This window comes from Solenopsis invicta, chromosome 6, assembly GCF_016802725.1.
Source record: "Solenopsis invicta isolate M01_SB chromosome 6, UNIL_Sinv_3.0, whole genome shotgun sequence".
NCBI lineage: Eukaryota > Metazoa > Arthropoda > Insecta > Hymenoptera > Formicidae > Solenopsis > Solenopsis invicta.
Window position 1 is genome coordinate 3,456,920 of NC_052669.1, and position 22,507 is coordinate 3,479,426.

General features: G+C 31.4%; 3 protein-coding genes across 4 annotated transcripts; all 3 read left to right on the plus strand.

Moving 5' to 3' along the window:
* Nucleotides 1-107: 107 nt before the first annotated feature.
* LOC120358197 (cytochrome P450 4C1-like) lies at nucleotides 108-5,535 on the plus strand. Of its 2 annotated transcripts, XM_039451379.1 has the most exons (5): nucleotides 2,498-2,600; nucleotides 2,669-2,737; nucleotides 3,970-4,061; nucleotides 5,095-5,277; nucleotides 5,339-5,535. In XM_039451379.1, exons 2-5 carry the CDS (start codon nucleotides 2,673-2,675, stop codon nucleotides 5,509-5,511), a joined length of 513 nt encoding a protein of 170 aa, XP_039307313.1. In that variant the 5' UTR covers nucleotides 2,498-2,600; nucleotides 2,669-2,672; the 3' UTR covers nucleotides 5,512-5,535. The 2 variants fall into 2 exon arrangements, with proteins under 2 accessions (XP_039307312.1, XP_039307313.1); XM_039451378.1 differs by having other exon boundaries at nucleotides 108-2,737.
* A 2,455-nt stretch (nucleotides 5,536-7,990) lies between these two features.
* On the plus strand, nucleotides 7,991-12,517 carry LOC105204981. Its single transcript, XM_011174267.3, has one exon. It carries the CDS (start codon nucleotides 7,991-7,993, stop codon nucleotides 12,515-12,517), a length of 4,527 nt encoding a protein of 1,508 aa, XP_011172569.3.
* Nucleotides 12,518-12,767: 250 nt separating this feature from the next.
* LOC105193890 (cytochrome P450 4C1) lies at nucleotides 12,768-21,205 on the plus strand. Its single transcript, XM_039451377.1, has 15 exons — nucleotides 12,768-13,139; nucleotides 13,527-13,578; nucleotides 14,826-15,008; nucleotides 15,095-15,322; nucleotides 16,023-16,138; nucleotides 17,259-17,349; nucleotides 17,753-17,938; nucleotides 18,131-18,224; nucleotides 18,699-18,798; nucleotides 19,014-19,110; nucleotides 19,345-19,451; nucleotides 19,535-19,603; nucleotides 20,038-20,206; nucleotides 20,664-20,843; nucleotides 20,901-21,205. The coding sequence occupies exons 4-15, from the start codon at nucleotides 15,169-15,171 to the stop codon at nucleotides 21,068-21,070; spliced, it is 1,533 nt and encodes a 510-aa protein (XP_039307311.1). The 5' UTR covers nucleotides 12,768-13,139; nucleotides 13,527-13,578; nucleotides 14,826-15,008; nucleotides 15,095-15,168; the 3' UTR covers nucleotides 21,071-21,205.
* Nucleotides 21,206-22,507: the final 1,302 nt, after the last annotated feature.

Consider the following 22,507-nt stretch of genomic DNA (forward strand, 5'->3'; position numbering starts at 1 on the left):
ACAAGGGAACAATCCTTCTCGTTGTGCCACAAGGTAAAAAAAAAGCGCGTCCACATACGCGAGGAAGCAGCAAGCCTCAAAATTAATAACAGTATAAGTTAATTATTTTTTGATGAAATCTGGTGAGCTCGATTATACATTTTTAATTTGAGATATTATTTCTAACTTCAGTTTATTGCGTTTTAAGTTCGATAATTCGTATTATCACGTAGTTTAGAGAATTACAAGAAAATGTATTTAAAACTATTATTGAGCATAAAGAATATAGTTTTGATCGAAAAACAATATTTCTAATTCTTTTTGAGTTATTCAATTGATAATAACTTATCAATTTAATAATTGATCAACTTATTATTAAAATTTTTAATACATTTTCATAAAGTAAACTAAAATATACTCAAAAAACTTGTCTAATTTAAAAGTTTGAAAATGTATTACGTGTGATAGATTTTAAATAAATTTCTACTGAAATTTTTATAAGATATTTTGTAAAATCCTTTCGGAAGTGTCACATAAAATGTAAGATATTAAAACCTTGCAAAAAACTGTCTGCAATAATCAATGCTGATATACATTTATATTATGGTACAGATTCAATATTTTATATATTCTATTATCATTATATGAATATACACTCTCTAAATTTTTTCAAGTAAAATTTTCACTCAAATCATAGAGCCACTAATCAATTCACTCCATGTGGAGTAAACATTCATTTCAACAGAGTGAATTTACTTACTCTAAGACAAAAACTGAAAAGTTTCACGCTTATTTTTAAAGTGAATTCGTTAGCGCTCTAAACTTCACTCCAACTTAAAATAAAATCGCTAAGAGAAAGATGCAGGCTGAACTAGTATCTTTCCGCGTGGGCCACGTGGCGCGTGTAACGCGTATAACGGTTTGTTCGAGACATCCGAATTCGTGTTTGTATGTGTTGTACAGTCGAATGCATCGAGTTGTCCGTGTACATACATGTTTGTCCTGTGTTATCAGAATATATTTTTGTAATCGTTAATATGTTTCTAACCTTTTATGGATAATGGGGATTTGACAAACCAGTCAAAAACTGCTTGCGATGTACTTCTGTTTACGTTCCAAAACGTCATATTTGAGAAAAAATTTACTTGATATATATATGTGTATATAGAATATGTGAAATATACTATATTATTATACTAAATCTATATACTAAAATATATATACTAAAATTTTTCTCGGAGAGTTTTGGAGGACGTTTTGATATATAACGTTTTGATAATGAAATATAACTTTACAAGTATACTCTCTAAATTTCTTGGAATGGAATCTCATTCTAATAGAATATTAAAATCCTCACTCCTTTAGAATGAAATGTGTCACTCTTTTTCATTGAAGAATAGATCTAATTGATTAATTTCAAAAAGTAAAATTTCACTCCATTACGATTGACAGTATTTACATTATTTCTTGGAGTGAATTTTCATTCTAAAAGAGTGAGATTTCACTCCAAGAAATTTAGAGAGAATATATAATGTTTCGTATTTATTATTATATTTCGTATATATGTGGAGATTTCACTCGATTTCGTATTCTAGCTGTCTTCACTTATACGGTATCGGTAAGATCAGTAAAGTTCGTAGAAATCGGGAATTTCCGGTCATACTCAAAGATACATCGCCATTGAGATAAAAATATTTAATTATTTTAATAGTATGTTAACGTTTTATTTATTCCTTAGCATATTCTTTATTTTAATTTTATATATACATTAGAATATTTTTTGCAGTTATAATACTTAAATATTAATAAGTATTTTATATTATAAGTATCCATTATAAAATAATGTTACTTTTTTTTTAATCATGTACATAATATTCTCTACGGTTTAGATTACTCAGACCGTGGCTAATAAACAATTAGATATTCTCATTAACGTCAAAAGGTAGACAACAAACAAAGATCTTGAAACTATTGCACGGATTCACTAAAAAAGTTTGTCAAAGTATTAGCTTCTTTAATTATTTCGTGATTGCGTATGATTACAAGAAAAGGAGATAAATATCTTGCTCTTTTCGTGAAAAGAATAAGACAATTCATAAATTTTTGATAAATACATATTCAGTATTTAAGATACATACAATGAAACCGATGTTCAATATGTGTAGGCTATTGAAAAAAGGAAAGATTATCATAAACGCACAAATAATCAGTATTTGAGAAATCTTAACAAACAGGTAGTTAATGCAGAAACTATTGGAAGTACGTAATATAATCCAAAGTTATAATTTTCTAATTGTCTAATATTAAAAATTATTATATTGCAATAAAATTTAAAAGTTATTATATTCATATTACGTCATAATCATTCTCGTTAATTAAACTAACTTAATATAATTATTTAATGTTAATGCAATATAATTTAAATTTTAATTTTTGATAATATTTAACAAAAGTAAAATAAACAAAAACTATACTATAAAATTATTGCTTATGTTCTTATGTCATTTAATTTAGTTCAAAGAAGACGCCTAGTAATGTTGGATCTCTTAATACAAGCATCTCAAAAGGGTCTTTTAACTGATATTGATATTAGAGAGGAAGTTGATACCTTTATGTTTAAAGTATGTACTTGCGGACCTTTACTTATGCATTATATAAATGCATCTCGATGCAAACAGTATGATTACAGGGTCATGATACTATATCATCGGGTATATGCTTTACTTTATCATTATTGGCCGAGCACAAAGATATCCAGGTATTCTTATAAGGGAACACAACCAAGTGTCCCCCACCGACTATAATGAGCTTTGGATACCTATGTTCGGTAAACAAAAATAAGAGATATATTTTTTTTTATACATAATACTGAGTCGCACGTTAAAGGGATGAAATACCACTACGAAAAAAATCGGTATTTTTCTTTAAAAGCGAATATTATCGAAACTATAAGAAATAGAAGAAATATTCTAAATGAATGTTGAATGGCGTTAAGAGTACTTTATAGCAGTAATAAAAAATTAAAAAAGTTTTTTTTAATTTTTAAAAAATTTTTTTTAAAAAAACGTTTTTCTCTATTGTAAAGTATTTTTCAAGCCATTTAACTTTCATTCAGAACATTTTCCTCTATCTCTTATAGTTTCGACAATATTCGCTTCGAAAGAAAAAAACTGATTTTTTTAGAGAGTTGTTTCACCCCTTTAATATGCAACTGTAAAAAAATACGTGTCTTTTATTTTTGTTTATATTTTAACATATCCAAAAAACATTAAAATCGGAGAGGGACACTTGGTTGTGTTTCCTGGTTAATTAAATTATGTCTTATTTAAATAAGCGTTATGGTTGGAAGAAAAGACAAAATAATACATTTAATTTAATAAATCAATAATAAAATAAATCAATTATTAAAATTTATTTCATTAATCACTTATTTATCCTATAAAAAACTTAATTTTTGTAAAATTCAAAACAATACAATAAAAATTACTATACTCGTCTAGTAGAGAATACTTTCTAGTTCGTTTATGTACATTTCCTAGAGTTTTACTTTTAGTTTTTGTTTCAAAGATATAATTTAAAAACAAAATGTCGCTATTGGAATCTTCTTCTATTTACATAAATAAATAAAATATGTACATTAAATACATAATTTTGTCCTTAAACTCATTAGTTGTGGAATGTCTATGAACTAAATGTAGAAATTCAATTCCTGTGTACGTAAAATCAGTATTATTATAATAAAAAATTGTATCTATATGTACATTAATGATACAAGATCGTGTTCGAAAAGAAGTTGATGTTATTATGCAAGAGAATCAAGGAAAACTTACAATAAAATTGCTGCAAGATTTGCAATATCTAAAGAAATGTATAAAAGAAGTATTACGTTTACATCCTAGTGTTTATTTCATATCACGAGTTACATCGGAAAGAACATAATTAAGTAGGTAACCGATAAATCTATTGATGTATATATTTTTAACAAAACAGGTATTCTTCACTAATTATTTCTTGGAAACGACGTGACTCACTATGTGGATCACGAATAGACATTTACGGAAGACGGCGTAATCATTGCACAGGTAATCGGCGATCATATTGACAGATCATGATTAACGCGCATAAGTAACATGCGTATTTTAAATAAACAAAAATATTGCTATTTTTTTTAGCGTAGAAAGTATTGGACTAATGGTAGTCCAGCAAAACAGAATAACAGTGATTCACGCAATGTTCATGCCGCCGTGAACGGGTTAATTTGCAGTACAAAATATCTCATCAAACGTTACTTATATTTATAAGATAAAACATATTGTTTTATTATATAAAACTTATTTGTCTTATTAAAATAAACAAGATGAGATTTCTTAAAGTAATGTTTCCAAAATTAAGAGTTTATATTAATTGAATATAATGTAATACCTACATAATATAACTTTTTAAAAATTTATTTTTAGATAAATTGAGATTATTGCGTGAATTGTTCTGACAATTATATGTATTAATTCAACATCAAATAGATATTTATTTTTTAAATTTATTAACGCTTCGAATTATTGTATTATATTTCTTTATTAGCTATGATATCCCAGATAGCAAAACGTGATAACTCAATCTAAAGCAAATCTTTAAATTGCTTATTAATTGCTATTACGTTGCCTTTTATTTAATGCAACAAAAATGTTTTAGTCAATTTAATATTAATATGCTGTTTTATTGTCGAGCAAATGTAGAAAAATTATTAAAGTCAATCACTGTGATAAGTATATTGCCGTAAGTTGTGTTTAGAACTTGCCATTACTATATTTTTAAAATTGTTTATAGCAATCTGTGAGCAACATGACAGCAACATTTGAGTAACAATTCCCATTTATAACTTGTAATAAGTATAATGCTGATAAGTTGTTGGGAACTGCCGGTATTATATTTTAAAAACTATTGCTGGCAAGAACGTAATGATAAGAGGATACCCTCTTCTATTGCTTTGCTGATAATTAATGAGAATATTTGTGACAAGTTGTTGACAACTTGCAATTATTTGGCTATCTGGGATTACGCTTTTATTAATTACTGCTTTATATTATATTCTCATTATAATTTTATAATGTTTTTCAGAATCACATTTAATACCTGCCGGAATAATAATGCAGATGCAAAACATCTTTAGAGTCCACAGAGATCCTAATTTTTGGCCAAATCCAGAAGTATTTGATCCAGATAGATTTTTACCTGAGAAGATCCGAAATCGTCATCCTTATTCGTATTTACCATTCAGTGGTGGACCACGTAATTGCATGGGTAAAATATTTATTGATATTTTTTTATATGAACACAGATTGCAATATATATCAAATTGTAGGTCAACGATTTGCTTTGTTGGAGATGAAGGCGATGATAGTCCCTCTGATTCACAATTTCTATTTTGAACCCGTCGATTATTTAAAGAATCTGCGCATTGGAGCTGATCTAATACTTGGCCCTTTTGATTCACATCATATAAAATTTATTCCAATCACAACAAAATCCATATAGGTATTTGAAGATAATAATTTAAATTCCAAAACGCGACAAATATGTTTGTTTAGGTTAGTATGTAATGAATGTCGCTTCAATACACATTATTTAGTTTCATTATTATTCTCTATGCAAATCGTCGTCAGAAGGAAATCGGCAAGAAAGATCGTAAAATCCTCAATACTTGTCTGTTTTGGCGAGTGTTCACAGTGTTCGACGCGTTCTTAGAGCGTGATCGACACATTGTCGCTCAATCGAGTCAATCCACGATTTCTCCGATGTTCTTTTGACGACTGCTCGCATCGGTTCCTTACTTTTAAAAAGTTCAGAGTCTTCTTTGACAGTGAGCCGAGCAATATTACAAACTCGATCACGAAAGTCGAAGAATTCGAATTTCGAACCGGCGCGATTAGCTATGAAAATAGTGCCTCTGCGAGTCTAATCCCATGCACCTAGAGACCCTCTAATTGTATTTCTCTGTTTAATATACACATCTCTGTCTATATTCACGTCTCTCGATCAAATATTTTGAACCAATCAAAAGTGGTCCCCTTGTGTTGCGACTTTTATTTAAGGGTCTCTACATGCACCTATCACGAGAGAGCAATTGTCGCTACATTATATACAATAATTGTGAACTGTGTAAGTACAAATGTTATTTAAGTTTATTGACAATTTGATAAGATAGTGATCGAGTGACAGTTTTTTTTTCTTAATCCGTTTTTAGCGATTACGAATGTAGTTGATTTAAACCTGTTAGCTAATCGCACGTGCTCGCGCTCTCTGTCCTCTCTTCTACGCTTATCTCCTGCTCCAACTTTGATATTCACAAAAGCGCTTTTGCAATGTTGCATAAAAAAATGTACCTGTTATATCAATTTGTAAAAATATGCATATTTTTCCTAACGCTGGATGGCACTTAATATCATACATTAGTCATATCTGTGATAATTGTTATCGCGCCATTATTTCACGTAAGCCGAAGAGGCGATAAAAAAATAACAATAAGGGTCGAGACATGTATCACATGTGTACAGCTGAGAAGATCGGTTGATCGTTAAGTTTGGTGGAAACCTAGTGCATCCTATAAATTATGAGTTATTATATCAATGTTATACATATAATTTAATAATATTAAATATCTTTGTAGTTCTCTTCTTCATCAATTTATGTAGTATATTCTAAAGACAGGCGAGTTGCGTTATTACATCTTTTGGTAAGTATTTTTTTATTAACTTTTATACTTTGTGAACACAGTGCATTGATTTAAAAAAAATTTAATGGATACACTGTTTCCTGGTTCCAAACAAAACAATTTTCTCTATTGCCGGACAATACAAATATCAATCTTGCGTTCTTGTTTGTGTTGGTATTTATTATTTTAGTTTCACTTGTTAAAGGATACCCCTAAGCAGCATGAATAGTAAAAAGTAAGGTTTGTAGGATAAAAATAATTTGAAAACTAGACTTCAAAAAATTCTAGCAAAAGAAATTAGCTTAAGAGAGACATCTTCAAGATATGGCATTGCAAGAAGCACTTTGTTTGACAAAGTGAAATGTATAAAATCTGGTCAAGATATTATTTTGCAGTCTCAACTAGGTAGATTTACCAAAACTTTCCTTCTAGAACATGAAGCACAATTAATAAATTATGTGAAAAACTTAGCTAATCGTTGTTTGACATTATCAAAAAAAAATTTTTTTTAATTGGCTTATAATTAGCGATAAAACTAAAACTTCCTTATCGCTTCAATACAGAAGAATGGCGGGCAAACATTTTTATTATGATTTTATGGTGTTCAATACTATAATTTTTACTGCATACAGTAATCACTTGAAACTCGCGCTAGAGCTTCGCCATCTTATCCCCAAAGAGAAAGGTAACTAGCGCATCTGCGGCGCTCGACAGGGCGCGCTCGCCGTGGCATTACGCCTTCTACTGGTATACTCATTACCCATCTTTCTGATCTCGATCGACTCTCGTGTAAGAAGGTACGCGTTACGCACACCTCTCTTGTAACCTGTAAAAGTTGTTAGACGACTCTTGGTCGGAATACAACGCGTTACAAGCTCAATTAGAAGCGCATGACGAGACCGAATCCAGCGATCGGGACAATTTCGAAGAAACATTTATTACGTTATCGGCCAAAATCAGAGAGCTATTATGGACGCCAGTACAAGCCGGCATCGAGTCAATCCCCTCGACCTCGCGTGGCACGACTGATTCTCGATCTTATGTTAAACTACCCAAGCTAAATCTCCCGACGTTTTCGGGCAAATATGACGAGTGGTATCCATTTTTTAATACGTTTCAAGCCGTGATACATTCAAACTCGTCATTAAGCAATATTCAAAAGCTTCAATACTTGAAGAGTTCTCTTACGGGCGAGGCGGCCAACGTCATCGAGTCGCTAGAGTTTTCAGATGCGAATTATGAGGTAGCGTGGTCAATACTTCGCACGCGGTATGATAACAGACCGGCCACATCGAAGCAATAATGGCGTTGCCTTCCATGAAAAAAGAAAACCATTCCGAGTTAAGACAAATCTCTGATGGTGCCACGAGGCATCTGCATGCTCTTCAAGCATTGAAGCTGCCCACCGATCACTGGGATGCGTTAATAATACATATTCTTTGTTCCAAGCTTGATCCTCTTACATCGCGCGAGTGGCAAAATTCGCTATCGGGCACCGAACTGCCCACTCTAAAAGAGTTTTTTGAATTTATTACGCGCCGTTGTCAAATGCTAGAAACTACAATTAAGTCGAGTGTCGCAAGTACAAAAAACGACACGGCACGACCGCAGTCTAACACTAAACGACAAACGACGTGCGTCGCAACTGTCAAGTCTAAATGCAGTTATTGCTCAGCAGAGCACTGCATTTACTATTGCAAAAAGTTTATAGCTCTTTCTGTTCCGCAGAGATTATCCGAGATTCGTAGCCGCAAGCTTTGTCTCAATTGCCTACGGTCTTCCTCCCACTCTCCAAGCAAATGCACGTCAGGTCAGTGCAAGGTGTGTCGAGGAAAACATAACACTCTCCTTCACTCTGACGCTGTTCTTCTACAGACGTCAAGCAACTCGAATAACGGCTCAGATTCAAAGTCCTCCGTCACCGCTTCTGAAACGGTAACGCACGCCTCAGGGTTGGTTAGTGGCAACCACGTCATTCTCTCCACGGCAGTGGTCCATGTAGCTGACAGCAAAGGATCCCTAAGGCCTTGTCGTGCCTTGCTCGATTCGGGCGCCCAAGTGAATCTCATTTCAGGGAGATTTCTGGCCAGTCTAGGTATCGAGCCGCGACCGTTAAGCTTAGCCATTTCCGGTGTTAATGGAATATCCTCAACATCTACGCAAGTGGCTCGAATAAATTTGCAGTCACGCACAAGCACCTACTCGGTCTCATTAAATTGCATCATCGTGGACCAGGTAACCGACAAACTTCCCGCTTTCACATTCAAGCGGAGCAAGTTCGACATTCCCAGCAACATTAAATTGGCAGATCCACAATTTCATGTGTGCGCTGACGTTGATCTCATAATTGGTCAGGAATTCTTTTGGGATTTGATTTGCGTCGGACAAATCAAGGCCTCGGACAAACATCCAACCTTACAAAAGACGAGATTAGGCTGGATAGTTGCGGGACCTTTGGCCGATTTTAAAGAGTCTCCTCCCAGGGTGTATTCACTGCACGCTACTGTTACCAACGAGCAGCTCCACGATCAGCTAAATCAGTTCTGGCTTGTGGAGGATATACGCGGGCTGCCTGACAATTACACGGCTGAAGAAAGGCGGTGCGAGCAACACTTCCTCAGCAACGTTAAGCAAGACTCTGAAGGCAGATACATAGTCAAACTCCCTATAAAAGAGGACGTTCTCAATCAACTTGGGGATTCTCGAAGCATCGCGCTAAAGCGATTGATGAACCTTGAACAGCGTTTCAAGCGCGATCCCGCTTTAAAGGCGCAATATGTACAATTTCTGAATGAATACCGATCGCTTGGCCATATGCGATTGGTAGAACCTTCCGATGACATTTCGCCTTCCTTTTACTTACCTCACCATGGGGTATTCAAACGCACGAGTCAGTCCTCTAAAATCCGGGTTGTTTTTGATGCATCCTGCAAGTCGACTACTGGAATTTCCCTCAACGATGTTCTCCGGGTAGGTCCGGTTGTGCAATCAGACCTAGCAGACATTCTAATGCGCTTTCGCAATTTTCGCTGTGTCATCTCAGCAGATGTCATCAAGATGTATAGACAGATCTTGGTCGACCCTTCGCAAACGTCCCTGCAAAGAATATTGTGGCGAAGCAATCCCTCTTCAAACGTCGACACGTATGAGTTAAGCACGATAACCTATGGTACCTCGTCGGCGTCATACTTGGCTACAAGATGCCTCAATTATCTAGCTGAGCAAAACTCATCCAAATATCCTCTCGGATCAGCACACGTCAAGCGTAACTTTTACGTAGACGACCTGCTTACTGGAGCAGATTCTCTCAACGAAGCAAGGCAAATTCGTGATGAAATAATACAATTGTTGCAGCTGGGAAAATTCGAGCTAAGTAAATGGGCGTCAAATTGTCCGCAGCTACTCAAAGATGTACAGCGACAGGACACTCCTGTAATAATTGAGAACGAAGATCGATCATCCATCCTAGGAATTCAATGGAAACAATTCGAGGACGTATTTTGTTTCTCGTGTAACCTCGATCCCTCTGGAAACGCAATAACCAAACGGATCATACTATCCGAGGCGTCCCGACTGTTCGACCCGTTAGGTATCCTAGGTCCGATCATTGTTGTAGCCAAACTTCTTCTACAAGAACTCTGGCAATCCGGAGTTCATTGGGACGAATCCGTTCCTCAGGATGTCCACTCTCGCTGGCTCAAATTCAGATCCCAGTTGAACAAATTGAACCAATTACAAGTACCACGCTGCGTCAAGTTTAGCTCTTACTCTCAACATGTGCAGTTTCACGGCTTCTGCGACGCTAGTCAAAATGCGTACGGAGCCTGCATTTACGTCCGCTCGTACATCAAACCTGACGGATACCGTACGGAGTTACTCTGCTCTAAATCACGGGTTGCCCCTATCAAGGCCGTCTCTCTTCCTCGGCTTGAGCTGTGTGCAGCAGTATTATTAGCGCGCCTGATACACAAGGTTAGTGAGGCCCTTGAAATTGAACGACATCAGATCTTCCTGTGGTCAGACTCCACCGTCACCTTGAACTGGATATCATCATCCTCCCGAAGGTGGTCGGTCTTCGTCGCTAACAGAGTCGGCGAAATACAACGATTGACCGACACCAATGCCTGGCGACATGTCGTCTCGGCAAACAACCCCGCTGACATCCTGTCACGCGGATTACATCCCGCTGACTTAGCAACTTCATTCATGTGGTGGCACGGTCCCGCCTTTCTGCAAAAGAGGGACGACCAATGGCCTAACAGCAGCTTCACCCGACTAGGAGACGACGTTCCAGAGCAGAAACCGGTCGTGGTTGCAACCGCCTTGGGCAATTCACGCATTGTCGATGAGGTATTAAATAGGTGCTCTAAATTATACAAGGCATGCCGAGTCATAGCCTATTGCTTGAGACTTATAAAAAGATACAGGTCTGACGCACCAACCCTCGTTGTCCTCCCCCTCGAGATATCTCGTGCTTTGGATATCATATGCAAATCTGTCCAGAGGCAAGTCTTCTTTTCTGAATACAAGGCGTTGAGTGAAGGAAAGGTTATTCGTTCCACCAGTAGGCTTCTTTCTCTCTCCCCATTCTTGGACAAAGGGGGCTTAATGAGAGTGGGCGGAAGGCTGCGCAATTCTACCTTACAGTTTGACGCGCGCCATCCTATACTGCTACCTCGCAAACACGACTTAACTCGACTCGTGATAGAGCATGAACACGCGCGAAATATGCATGCAGGCGTCCAAGCTACTATGGCTTCGGTCCGAGAGCGTTTTTGGCCACTGTCGTTGAGATCAAGTGTTAGAAAGCTCATTCAAGAATGCATAACATGCTTCAAAGCGAAACCGCGCCACTCGGAAGCAATTATGGGCTCCTTGCCTACCAGTCGAGTCACTGTCTCTCGACCCTTCTCTCACTGCGGGGTAGATTACGCCGGCCCGGTTATATTGCGAGAGGGCAAAAGGCGTAATGCACGTAATCACAAGTCCTACATCGCCGTTTTTGTTTGCTTTGCCACTAAGGCAATTCATATTGAATTAGTCAGTGATCTAACCACTGACGCCTTTCTTGGAGCGTTCAAACGTTTCATTGCTCGACGAGGTCGATCCTCTAATATGTACTCAGATAACGGCATCACTTTCGTGGGGGCTCAGAGACAGCTCGAGGAAATGTACAAGTTCTATTTGAGTCAGCAGACACAGGCCGATCTCGAGCGGTTTCTGAGCCACCAGGGAATCATTTGGAATTTCATTCCCCCAAACGCGCCGCACTTCGGCGGACTGTGGGAGGCGGCGGTTAAATCGGCGAAACTTCATATGTCGCGCATTGTCGGCAGGGCTCATTTAACATTTGAGGAAATGTCCACTGTATTGTACGAAATAGAAGCGATTCTTAACTCGCGGCCGATTACTCCGTTAAGTGAAGATCCGAATGACATGTCATATATATCTCCCGGACACTTCCTAGTCGGCACTACCCTTAACGGACTACCTCAGCCTGACCTGACAGACGTCAATGAGAACAGGTTAGTCCGCTGGCAAAGAGTAGAACAGCTCAGGCAAAACTTCTGGCGAAGATGGAGCGCGGAATATTTGCATTCTTTGCAAGAACGAAACAAATGGAAGAGCAACAAGGGCATTCAACTAGAACCTGGTCAACTCGTCCTCATCAAGCAGCAAAATTTAGCCCCACTGCAATGGGCGATTGGTCGCGTCCAGGACGTCCATCCCGGTCCCGACAACGTTGTGCGCACCGCGACTGTTCACACCTCCAAGGGCTCTTTCGTCAGGCCTCTCTCCAGGCTTGCGATATTACCTATAAGTTCGTAAAAAAAAAAAAAAGGGGAGGAAATTTTTGTTTGCGAAATTCAGCTATTTAGAATTAATTAAGGAACTGCTTCTTTGTAACCGCACCAAACGAGTCTGTAATCTAGCGTAAGTCGTTTAGGTTCCTACAATTAGCGCCATACTCAGCTGATGTTCTTCGTTCAGTCATAAAGACATGCGAATTAATTATAAGCATTTGTTGAAAAGCTCGGCCTTTCAACGGGGGCCGCGTTGTTCAATACTATAATTTTTACTGCATACAGTAATCACTTGAAACTCGCGCTAGGGCTTCGCCATCTTATCCCCAAAGAGAAAGATAACTAGCGCATCTGCGGCGCTCGACAGGGCGCGCTCGCCGTGGCATTACGCCTTCTACTGGTATACTCATTACCCATTTTTCTGATCTCGATCGACTCTCGTGTAAGAAGGTACGCGTTACGCACACCTCTCTTGTAACCTGTAAAAGTTGTAACCCGGTGACTGTCAAATAAAATAAGATAAAAGGAAATTCAGAGAAGTCCAGTGATTCTCGACCACGTATTCCTCGACGCATTCTTTCCGCGGAAAACACGTGGAGTTACGACGTGCCTCTCTCTCAAGCACACGGCAACGTACAAAACATATGGTTAGATATACTAATCTTTCGCTAAGAACATTTAAGTCTATAAGCTTAATGCGAGCTGTCGATATCAATAAGGCACAAGTTCAAAATTTTTTTTATAATCTCGACATACTCATGAACACTATAATTTCTCTGCTTCTAACATATTCAATGTAAATTATATTGAAACTATTTTGAGTTATGTTAATAAGTCTTACTGTGTCCGGTACTAGGTGCCACTTGATGATCTCTTAAAATCGTATACTAAAGTTTAACGTTAATTTAACGTTAAGTTAACTATTATGTTAATGTTAATAATTTTGTTGCTTTATTTTGATTTCTAATATTGTTAACTTAATAAATAATGTAAAATAAAAAGATTATAACATTATTATTTTTTATTTATTTAAGAAAAATCTTAAGCGTCCGGCACTAGGGAAACTCCTCTTATATCTAAACAACTGTAAGTAATTGAGAATAAATTGTAAATTTTGGGGTAAATCGTAGAAATATAGTATATCAAATGATAAGATTTTATTTACCGTTTCTTAATGCATCGCTCGCGCGCGCGCGCGCGCGTAAGTTTTTTTAAAGTGAGAACTAAACTAATAAATCCTAATTAATAACAAGATAATCTACTCGACTAATATATTATATTTATATATGTGTTTATTATGTTTTCATATGATGGCAATTTTGATGTTTGTATTAAAACATGTAAGACAAATTTGATATAGCTTAGAATAAGGAAGAATAAAAGTTTATTGTATTATTATATGGAAGAATAATTATTTTTGCAGTTCAAATATAAGTAAGAAATAATGTACGTTATATGAAACAAAAAATTAAAGAGAGAAATTTTATATTATTATTTTACCTTTAAATATTTTTAAAACGATTTTTTTCTTTTTTTTTATTTAGTTTTTTCTTATTTTTTTAAATCTAAAATACATTATTATACGCTGCGCATATACTTGTATCTTCAGAATCATGATAAATCAAAGATCGCGTTTACGTTACTCGCTCTGCGATACGGGATTTCGAAAACTAATACATTATGATAATTCGTAAACATTATATTGTTTAAATAAGCAAATAATACAAAATAAATATTAGAAACTGATTTTTAGATATACAAAATAGCATCTGGAATAACTTTACTGTTATTCATTTAAATAAGAAGCAAACCACAAAGATATCGAATATTATTAAATTATATAACATTATTAAATTATAAAATTTAAATTACAATTAAATTATATGCAAAAAAATTTTTTATTTTGTTATACCAAATGTTTATTTTAAAGAAATATAACGTAAAATAAATATTAAATTAATTGAATAAATGATAAATACGCAGAAAGAAGATATTAGACCCTTTTTGTAGGATTTACATAATTTTAACGCAATTCATACATTTATTATAGAAATAAGAAAATCTTTTTATATTGTTTATATCCTCTTAATTGTCGTATTTTAATGTCTACTATGTTTTATTTTCTGTCCAATAAATTTAAACTTTTTGTAGACCATAAATTGTATTATTCGTATACATTTTTGTTGCTGAAAATAAATTTATAAATAAAACTGATCTATCATTTCTACATTTTAGAAAAAATTAGATTTAAAAGTGTTAAAAATAATATTTTTAATTACTTTTAAGCTAAAACAGCTTAAAAATGTAATATAATAGAGCAATTTTATTTGCAGATTCATGTTTAGTGACAAAAGCTATATAAAAATTATATTACAATAAAAGACACCGAAATGTAGTACTCTCAAATTGTCAAGTAATCAACTATTAATAGGCTAATAAGAGTAACCGCGGTTGTTCGTGTGTAGATATAATCTATTTGATAATCTAGAATCCATTTGTGATACTGATATCAACATGTAAGTAGGATTATCAATTTTATCATAACGATAATATTTATCATGAAACGATAACATTTATAATAAATATTCTTTATTGCGTGCAGTTCAAAAATTGAAGAAACACGAGAAGGAACTTCGGAAGGAACTTAATCTGTTTAAAACAGCCATTACAATAAGGATGTTTGTTACAATATTATTACTAATTTTTATTGCATTTTTGGTATTTAATTGTTACGTGCAATATGGACCAAATGGACAATTAATCAATAAAATACCAGGACCATGTTGTTATCCAATTATTGGTAATACAATCAAACTGATCAATTTAGGAGGTAAGTTAAAATTTCCAACATTGAGAAAATAAATTTTTTTAACTTGATTGAATTTTTTCAGTTCAAACATTTACGTATTTAAATTATATATATCATTACAGTCTAATCTATATATACAATACATGTACATATATACATATACTGTCAAGAAAAAAATTTATTTATTTTTTGGCCTCTTGGCTTTATTTTACACTTGCAACACTCTTAGAATCATTTTATCCTTGTTCATCAAATATTAAATATGAACAAATAATACTCGCGAATGTTGCGAGCGTTAAGTGGAATGCGGCTACAAGAACTAACAATAAATCTGTATACATTTAGTATCACAGTATTCTTCAATTTGAAAACATGTTTTAATATAAATAAAATAATTAAGTAATATTAGAAATATAAGAGTCTAGTATTTAAAATAGTAATATATTAAATATAAATATTACAAGAAATCAACAGAAAAATTACTGATAAATAACTGCTCGTTGCTTTTTTAATTGTAATATTAACAAGTTACTTTTTTGAACACTTGTAATCATAACTAATTACTTTGTAAAAAAAAACTGTAACTACTTACTTTTTACAAAGTAATTTTCCTAATCCAGGTTCTGGATGAATTTAAAGACGCACACAACTCTTACGCTCTGATCATCACATAAATCTGTATTTATAATATTTGTGTACTTGAGATTCATGCTTGTTTTAGTTCTTCGTATCTGGAAGTATATAATATGTACTTCCAGTGATAAATATTATCCTATTTGGAAATTGCGGTCCTTCTTTGAATCACTTGTAATTATCCGCCATCCCGATGATATGGAGGTAATAAGTTATTTTAAAAATTATAAGAACTCTGTATACATTACCGATAAACTGACAATTTAGAAATTTTTAATTTATTTACATTTTATCAAAAAAAGAAACACGAGTAAAAATGGATATTTTAAAGATAATAAAATAATTAAAAAAAAATAATTTGATTAACGTTAAGTCATCATTACTATTTTTGGTTATCTTTTTCGCCACACTAGGGTCAATGAAACCTTGTAACTTTTTCATACTAAATTTCTGAACTGAAAACATAATTTTTAAGTTCAAAATATGTGAAATCGACCATCTCAAAGTAAAACAAAGATACGAAAACGAGACATAAATTGCAAATATATTTTATTTTCAAGTAATTACAATTATTTAAAAAAATTGTATTTAAAAAATTCACAAAAGTAAGTATTTTAAATAAAAAACCTCAAATTTTATATTTAAACTTTGAGCAAAAAACAATGAGTTTTTAGATAACCTTTGAATTAATTAAAAAAAATAATACGATATAAATCATTCCAAAAAATTTAATCATTTAAAGTATAGATGATTCATGATTTTATAATTAACGAGAAAATTTTTATTATTTGAACAATAGAAAGAGTTTTAATAGATAAATATTATTATTGTATTAATTAAGGAGCTTGGACCTCAAAGAGGATCGTAAAAGTTTTGCAGTGTTTGCACGCGTTAGTATGAAAAAAAGGAAGAATATTACACTGCACGTAATAATGTGTATACGTTATACAAAAATATTTCTGTAATTCTATAATTTGATTTATTTACTTTTTTATACTATTTGAAAGTAAACATATATTTAATAAAAATTAAATATGTACCCAGAACGTTAAAAATTTACGAGTTATACGAGAATACTAGCTATTTCCTTTGAACTTACGTACACTCTCATGTTGAAAGTAACTTGAAAAAAATCGCCATTGTTGTATTTATAAATAATTAACATTTTTTAAATCTTACTCCAAGTCATGAAATTACATTATAAAAAAATTACAACAATGTAAAAAGTCGCATTGGGTATACGTATCTTAGTATGATCTAGGGTTAAGCATCTTTATTAAGATAAAACCAAACAGCGTTTCACTTATTTTCTATAATATTTTAGACAATACTAAACAATACAAAACACATCAACAAGTCTAAACTATATGATATTTTACATCCTTGGCTCGGCACGGGTCTTCTCACCAGTACAGGTAATGTAATTACGAGTGTTGTCCAAAAATAAATAAGATTTTTCACACCGTCATAAAATATACTTTTACTTTAATGTAGATTAATATTATTATATATACTACTTTCATAACCCTACACTCACATTTACGCAAGTGTAGAAAGTTTATCTAAACAGTGTTTATCTAAAAATCAATGCCAACTTTGTCTCTCTCCTTGAGTTACTTCCAGGAAACTTTTTCTTTTCTTCCGAGATGTCATTATTTTTATGCGTTTTTCCACTGATAAGATATTACAATATATAATAAACCTTATAATATTAACTAAAAAGAGAAAAATTTATGATTATAAAAATTGTATATGCTTGTGTTTAGTAATATTATCATATGATAATGAGTTATTTGTTATCTTGTTATTTTTTTTTAGATTCAAAATGGCATACACGGCGAAAAATATTAACTCCTACATTTCATTTCAATATATTACAACAATTTGTTGAGATTTTAATCAAGGAAGGCGAGTGCATGACAAATTCTTTGAAGAATACGGGAGGCACTATTACGAAAGACTTAGAACCGTTTATTACTGAACATACGCTAAATGCAATATGCGGTATATTTAGTTCCTATCTATGTAGGAGTTTTATCTTAAATAGTATAAAGAATAATAAAAAGACATATCAATTTTGTACGTGCTCTTGAGATATAGGAATGTTCCGATAAATAAAAGTTACTTAATCTTTATAAAAATATTTTTGAAGTATATTATTACATTACAATGTATTGTATATAACATTTCTTCTAGAAACTGCCATGGGCACTTCTTTGCAAAGAACAGGTTTATTTCAACAAAAGTATCGAGAAGCAATTCATCAGATAATGGAAACTCTTCTTTACAGGTAATTTATAATAAGTAACTATAATATATTTATGTATACTCTCGTAAGCGACAAATTATTACAATCATAAAGATAAATAATTACTAAACGTAAAATTATTCCAATTAATAATTAACAGTTTAAATGTCCAGTCTGTTCCTAACTTTAAAATACAGATTATTTAAAGATTTGAAATGTTAAACACTGGAATATTATTACAAAATCAAAAAATGTATTAAATCTTAAAACATATCACGTTTGCAAATAAAATTTTTAGCTTAAATCAATGAAATATCCAACATATGTCTTAAATATACATTTTATTTAAATTTTTTATAAATATTATGTGTTTCCTTATTTTATTTCTTTCATTTTTTGTAGTAAAATCTTAAATAATAATATGTAATTGTATTGTAATTAAGGGAATCTTTTACAAAATAATACTAACGTTTTAAATTTATATACATAACATGCAATTATATGTATACTATTTAGAGCAGTAAGAGTATGGTTGCATGGTTGGATATTCTGGTTAACGCCATTAGGTAGAAAACAAATAAAGCTCTTGAAGGTAATGCACGGATTTACTGAAAAGGTATGTTAAAATGTCGGCTACTTTCAGAATTTTTATCAATATTTTATTGTGTAAATTTAAGTAAAATAACTATAAAGAAGATAAAGATCTCTGTAAAAATTAAATTTTTCTATGACAAAATAAGAAGCCAATTCAAATTTTAACAAATTTTAACAAATTACATTTTCAATATTTACACAAACAATAAAAAATAAATTGACGTTAAATGTGTGTAGGTTATTGCAGAAAGAAAGGATTATTATAAACGCACTAATGGGCAATACTTAAAAAACCTTAATAAAGATACTATAGAAGATGAAGCAGAAATTGGAGGTACGTATAATCCTAATTTACTGTGTGTGTGTGTGTATAATTATTTAATGTTAAAAATTATATTATTGTTGCATAGAAATTTATGTGTTGAATATTTACATTATAACACAATTGTTATTACAACTAATTTAATATTTCTAATATAGTTTGAATTTTAACTCAACATTGTATAACAAAATAAAACAAATAAAAATTATTAAATTAATATATACATATGCTTATAATTTGATTTAGTTCGAAAAAAACGGCTAGCTATGTTGGATCTCTTAATACAGACAGCTCAAGAAAATCATTTATCTGATCTTGATATTAGGGAGGAAGTTGATACTTTTATGTTCGAGGTATGTACTTGTAAATTTTCTTCTTTACTAATCTATTATTTAAGTATTAATTATTGTATATGAAAAAAACAATGTGATTATAGGGTCATGATACAACAGCGATGGGTATAACCTATACTTTAGCATTATTGGCCGAACATAAAGATATTCAGGTATTATTCGTTAAATAAACATTGTGATTTGTTGGAAAGATCAATTAATTTCCTTAATTCAACTAGTTATTTAATAAAATAATAAAAATAATAAGTTGTTGCTTGTGTATGTTGCATGACTACTAAAATGTACATTATTTTTATTTATTAAATATATAAAAAATGTTTTTTCTTAAATTATTTTTTTTTATTGTTTTAAACATATTACATAAATATGTTAAAAATATATTTTTTATAAATTGTTAAAATATGTCATTGTTTAAATATATAATTTATATACTTAAAAAAAGTTATTTGTGTACAAACAAAACATTTTTAAAATAAAAGAGAAATTCACCAGTTTTATTTCCGTGTACATAAATATCAGAATATAAAAGATCTCTTAATATTTAATATATACAATTATATATTAAGAATATTGATGATACATACAGGATGGTGTCCGAAAAGAAATCGATGCTATTATGGAAGAGAATCAAGGAAAACTTACCATTTTATCGCTGCAAAAACTACAATATTTAGATAGATGTATAAAAGAAGCGTTGCGTTTATATCCAAGTGTTTTTACCATTATGCGAACTACTTCAGAAGAGACATTATTACGTATGTAATTGAAAAATCTATACGTACAAACAGAACAGGGAGTCATTATAGCGTCAACAAGGCGCCAAAGTAACTGCAAAATGATTATTAAAAATCACTTTTCGATCACGATTCACTTTGTTATTATTTTAACGTTATTGTGATTCGTTGTTCTATTTGGGTATGTTTTTTAAAATAAACATATTTTAATTAAATTAAACTTATTTATTAAAATAATACAAATTAGATAAAATTTCTTCAAGTAACATTTCCAAAATTGATTGTTTAAATTAATTAAACATTGGTACAATATAATTTTTAAAATATCTAATATGTACAAGTATTAATTTTCTTATTAAGTTAGTTTATGTATAATATTGAATTCGTATACGTTCTTCTTATAAAGAGACTTTTTCCAAATTTTTATGATGTTTTTAATTATTATTTATACATTACATTTTTATAAAATAATTTTCAGAATCGTATGTAATACCTGCTGGAACAATGGTACTTCTTAATATCTATGCTACTCATAGAGATCCTAGTTTTTGGACAAATCCAGAAATATTTAATCCAGATAGGTTTTTACCTGAGATTATACGAAATCGTCATCCTTATTCATATTTACCATTTAGTGCTGGGCCGCGTAATTGCATTGGTAAGATGTTAATTGATATTCTTTTATAAACAGATTATAATACATATAAAATTGCAGGTCAACGATTTGCCATGTTGGAATTAAAGGCAATGATAGCTCCTTTAATTCACAATTTTTATTTGGAGCCGGTTGATTATTTAAAAAATATAGAATTTAAAGCTGATATGATACTTCGCCCTCTTAAGCCTCATCGTATAAAATTTGTTCCAATTGCAAAATCCATATAAATATTTAAAGATAATTTAGATTCCTAAGAAACAATAATTGTGAAAAATACGAAAATATATTATGCATATATTATACAAGTTTGTAATTATATATAAAAAATTATAAATTTTTGAGAATAAATTGGTTTATATTTTGTTGTAAGTCAGGTCTATATGGTACTTCATTGTCTTGTATCATCTAAAATTTATTCAAACAGCCATAAAATAGCAAATAAGTAGTGAAGAGAAGTGGGTGATGGAATATCATATTGTTTTATTAAAATAACTCAATAAGTATTAACGCAATATAATTTTTATACAATAAATATCATTTTATTAATCATTCAAATTCTACCAATCACCCTCTAAGCAAAAATTCATTGGATGTATAATACGAACGTAATTTCTAATTTACTAAAGAGAGAAAAAAAGGATGTGTTTGTAAGAGAGGAGATGAGTCGTGGCATACTAACAACTAAAAAAGTACCATGGTACTTTTAATCATGAAAAATCACATTAATGACCTTTGGCATATCTTATACACTAATAAATGCTACAAAATTTTTTATAAACATTTTATAAAATATATTTCATCAGAAAATATATAATTTTTAAATTTATTAAACGCAATTACATTATTTGAATGCCACATTTAAGGTTTTCAAACTAGAATAAGATTAAAAATTTATTATCTAATAAACCTCTCAAAATTACTATATACTTGAAAATTAGTATATACTTGTAAAAATTGTTAATATCTGCGTAATTGAAATTTAGTTTTTATAAAAACACACAGTACATTAATCATTATTAATCATTCTATAACGTTTAAATAGATTGTAATAAAATAATTTTAACTGTTCTTAAGATTCACGTAAGTTATACGAGATATCATGGTATTTCATTATTTTACTCTATCTCACGATTCTCTTCGATCTTCTGTAGACAATAAAGACAATTTATATTTCAAAAAACAAGAATTATTACTATTTATTGCTACAAATTTCCTTATATTTATGTAGTAATTTGTAAATTAATAAATGTATTCTATAATTAAAATTTTTAATAGTTATTAATTTAGTTACAAATATAACCATACGACTTAAATGTAAAATATATTTTAATACATTATTCAATATAGTAATGTTAGGTATACAAATAAATAATTAAAATTTTTTTAAGCAATTGAAAAAGTTAAAAGTTAATGTAAAATTAATTAAACAATAATAATTTAAACCGTTTAAATATAATTATACAAATAATTTAAGGAAGCGTACAAATACAATCGAAGTTAATATTACTATATAATAGATTTAAAATACATTTTTAGTTTTTATAAACTGCGCAAACTTTGCCTTAAAACGCAACTATAAACTGAAGCTAGACATAATATCACAAATTGATCGTCAATTTAACAATAATACTTACAATAAGAGCACCTTAAAAAATTGTAAATAA

What these genes read in the sequence shown, in the direction of transcription:
- LOC120358197 (XM_039451378.1), top strand. Translation starts at nt 2,478, where the DNA reads ATGTCATTTAATTTAGTTCAAAGAAGACGCCTAGTAATGTTGGATCTC. An exon ending in CCGAGCACAAAGATATCCAG is followed by an intron (nt 2,738 to 3,969) that starts GTATTCTTATAA and finishes TTAACAAAACAG; the next exon opens with GTATTCTTCACTAATTATTT. An exon ending in TGGACCACGTAATTGCATGG is followed by an intron (nt 5,278 to 5,338) that starts GTAAAATATTTA and finishes ATCAAATTGTAG; the next exon opens with GTCAACGATTTGCTTTGTTG.
- LOC105204981 (XM_011174267.3), top strand. Translation starts at nt 7,991, where the DNA reads ATGGCGTTGCCTTCCATGAAAAAAGAAAACCATTCCGAGTTAAGACAA.
- LOC105193890 (XM_039451377.1), top strand. Translation starts at nt 15,169, where the DNA reads ATGTTTGTTACAATATTATTACTAATTTTTATTGCATTTTTGGTATTT. An exon ending in GCCATCCCGATGATATGGAG is followed by an intron (nt 16,139 to 17,258) that starts GTAATAAGTTAT and finishes ATAATATTTTAG; the next exon opens with ACAATACTAAACAATACAAA. An exon ending in TGGGCCGCGTAATTGCATTG is followed by an intron (nt 20,844 to 20,900) that starts GTAAGATGTTAA and finishes ATAAAATTGCAG; the next exon opens with GTCAACGATTTGCCATGTTG.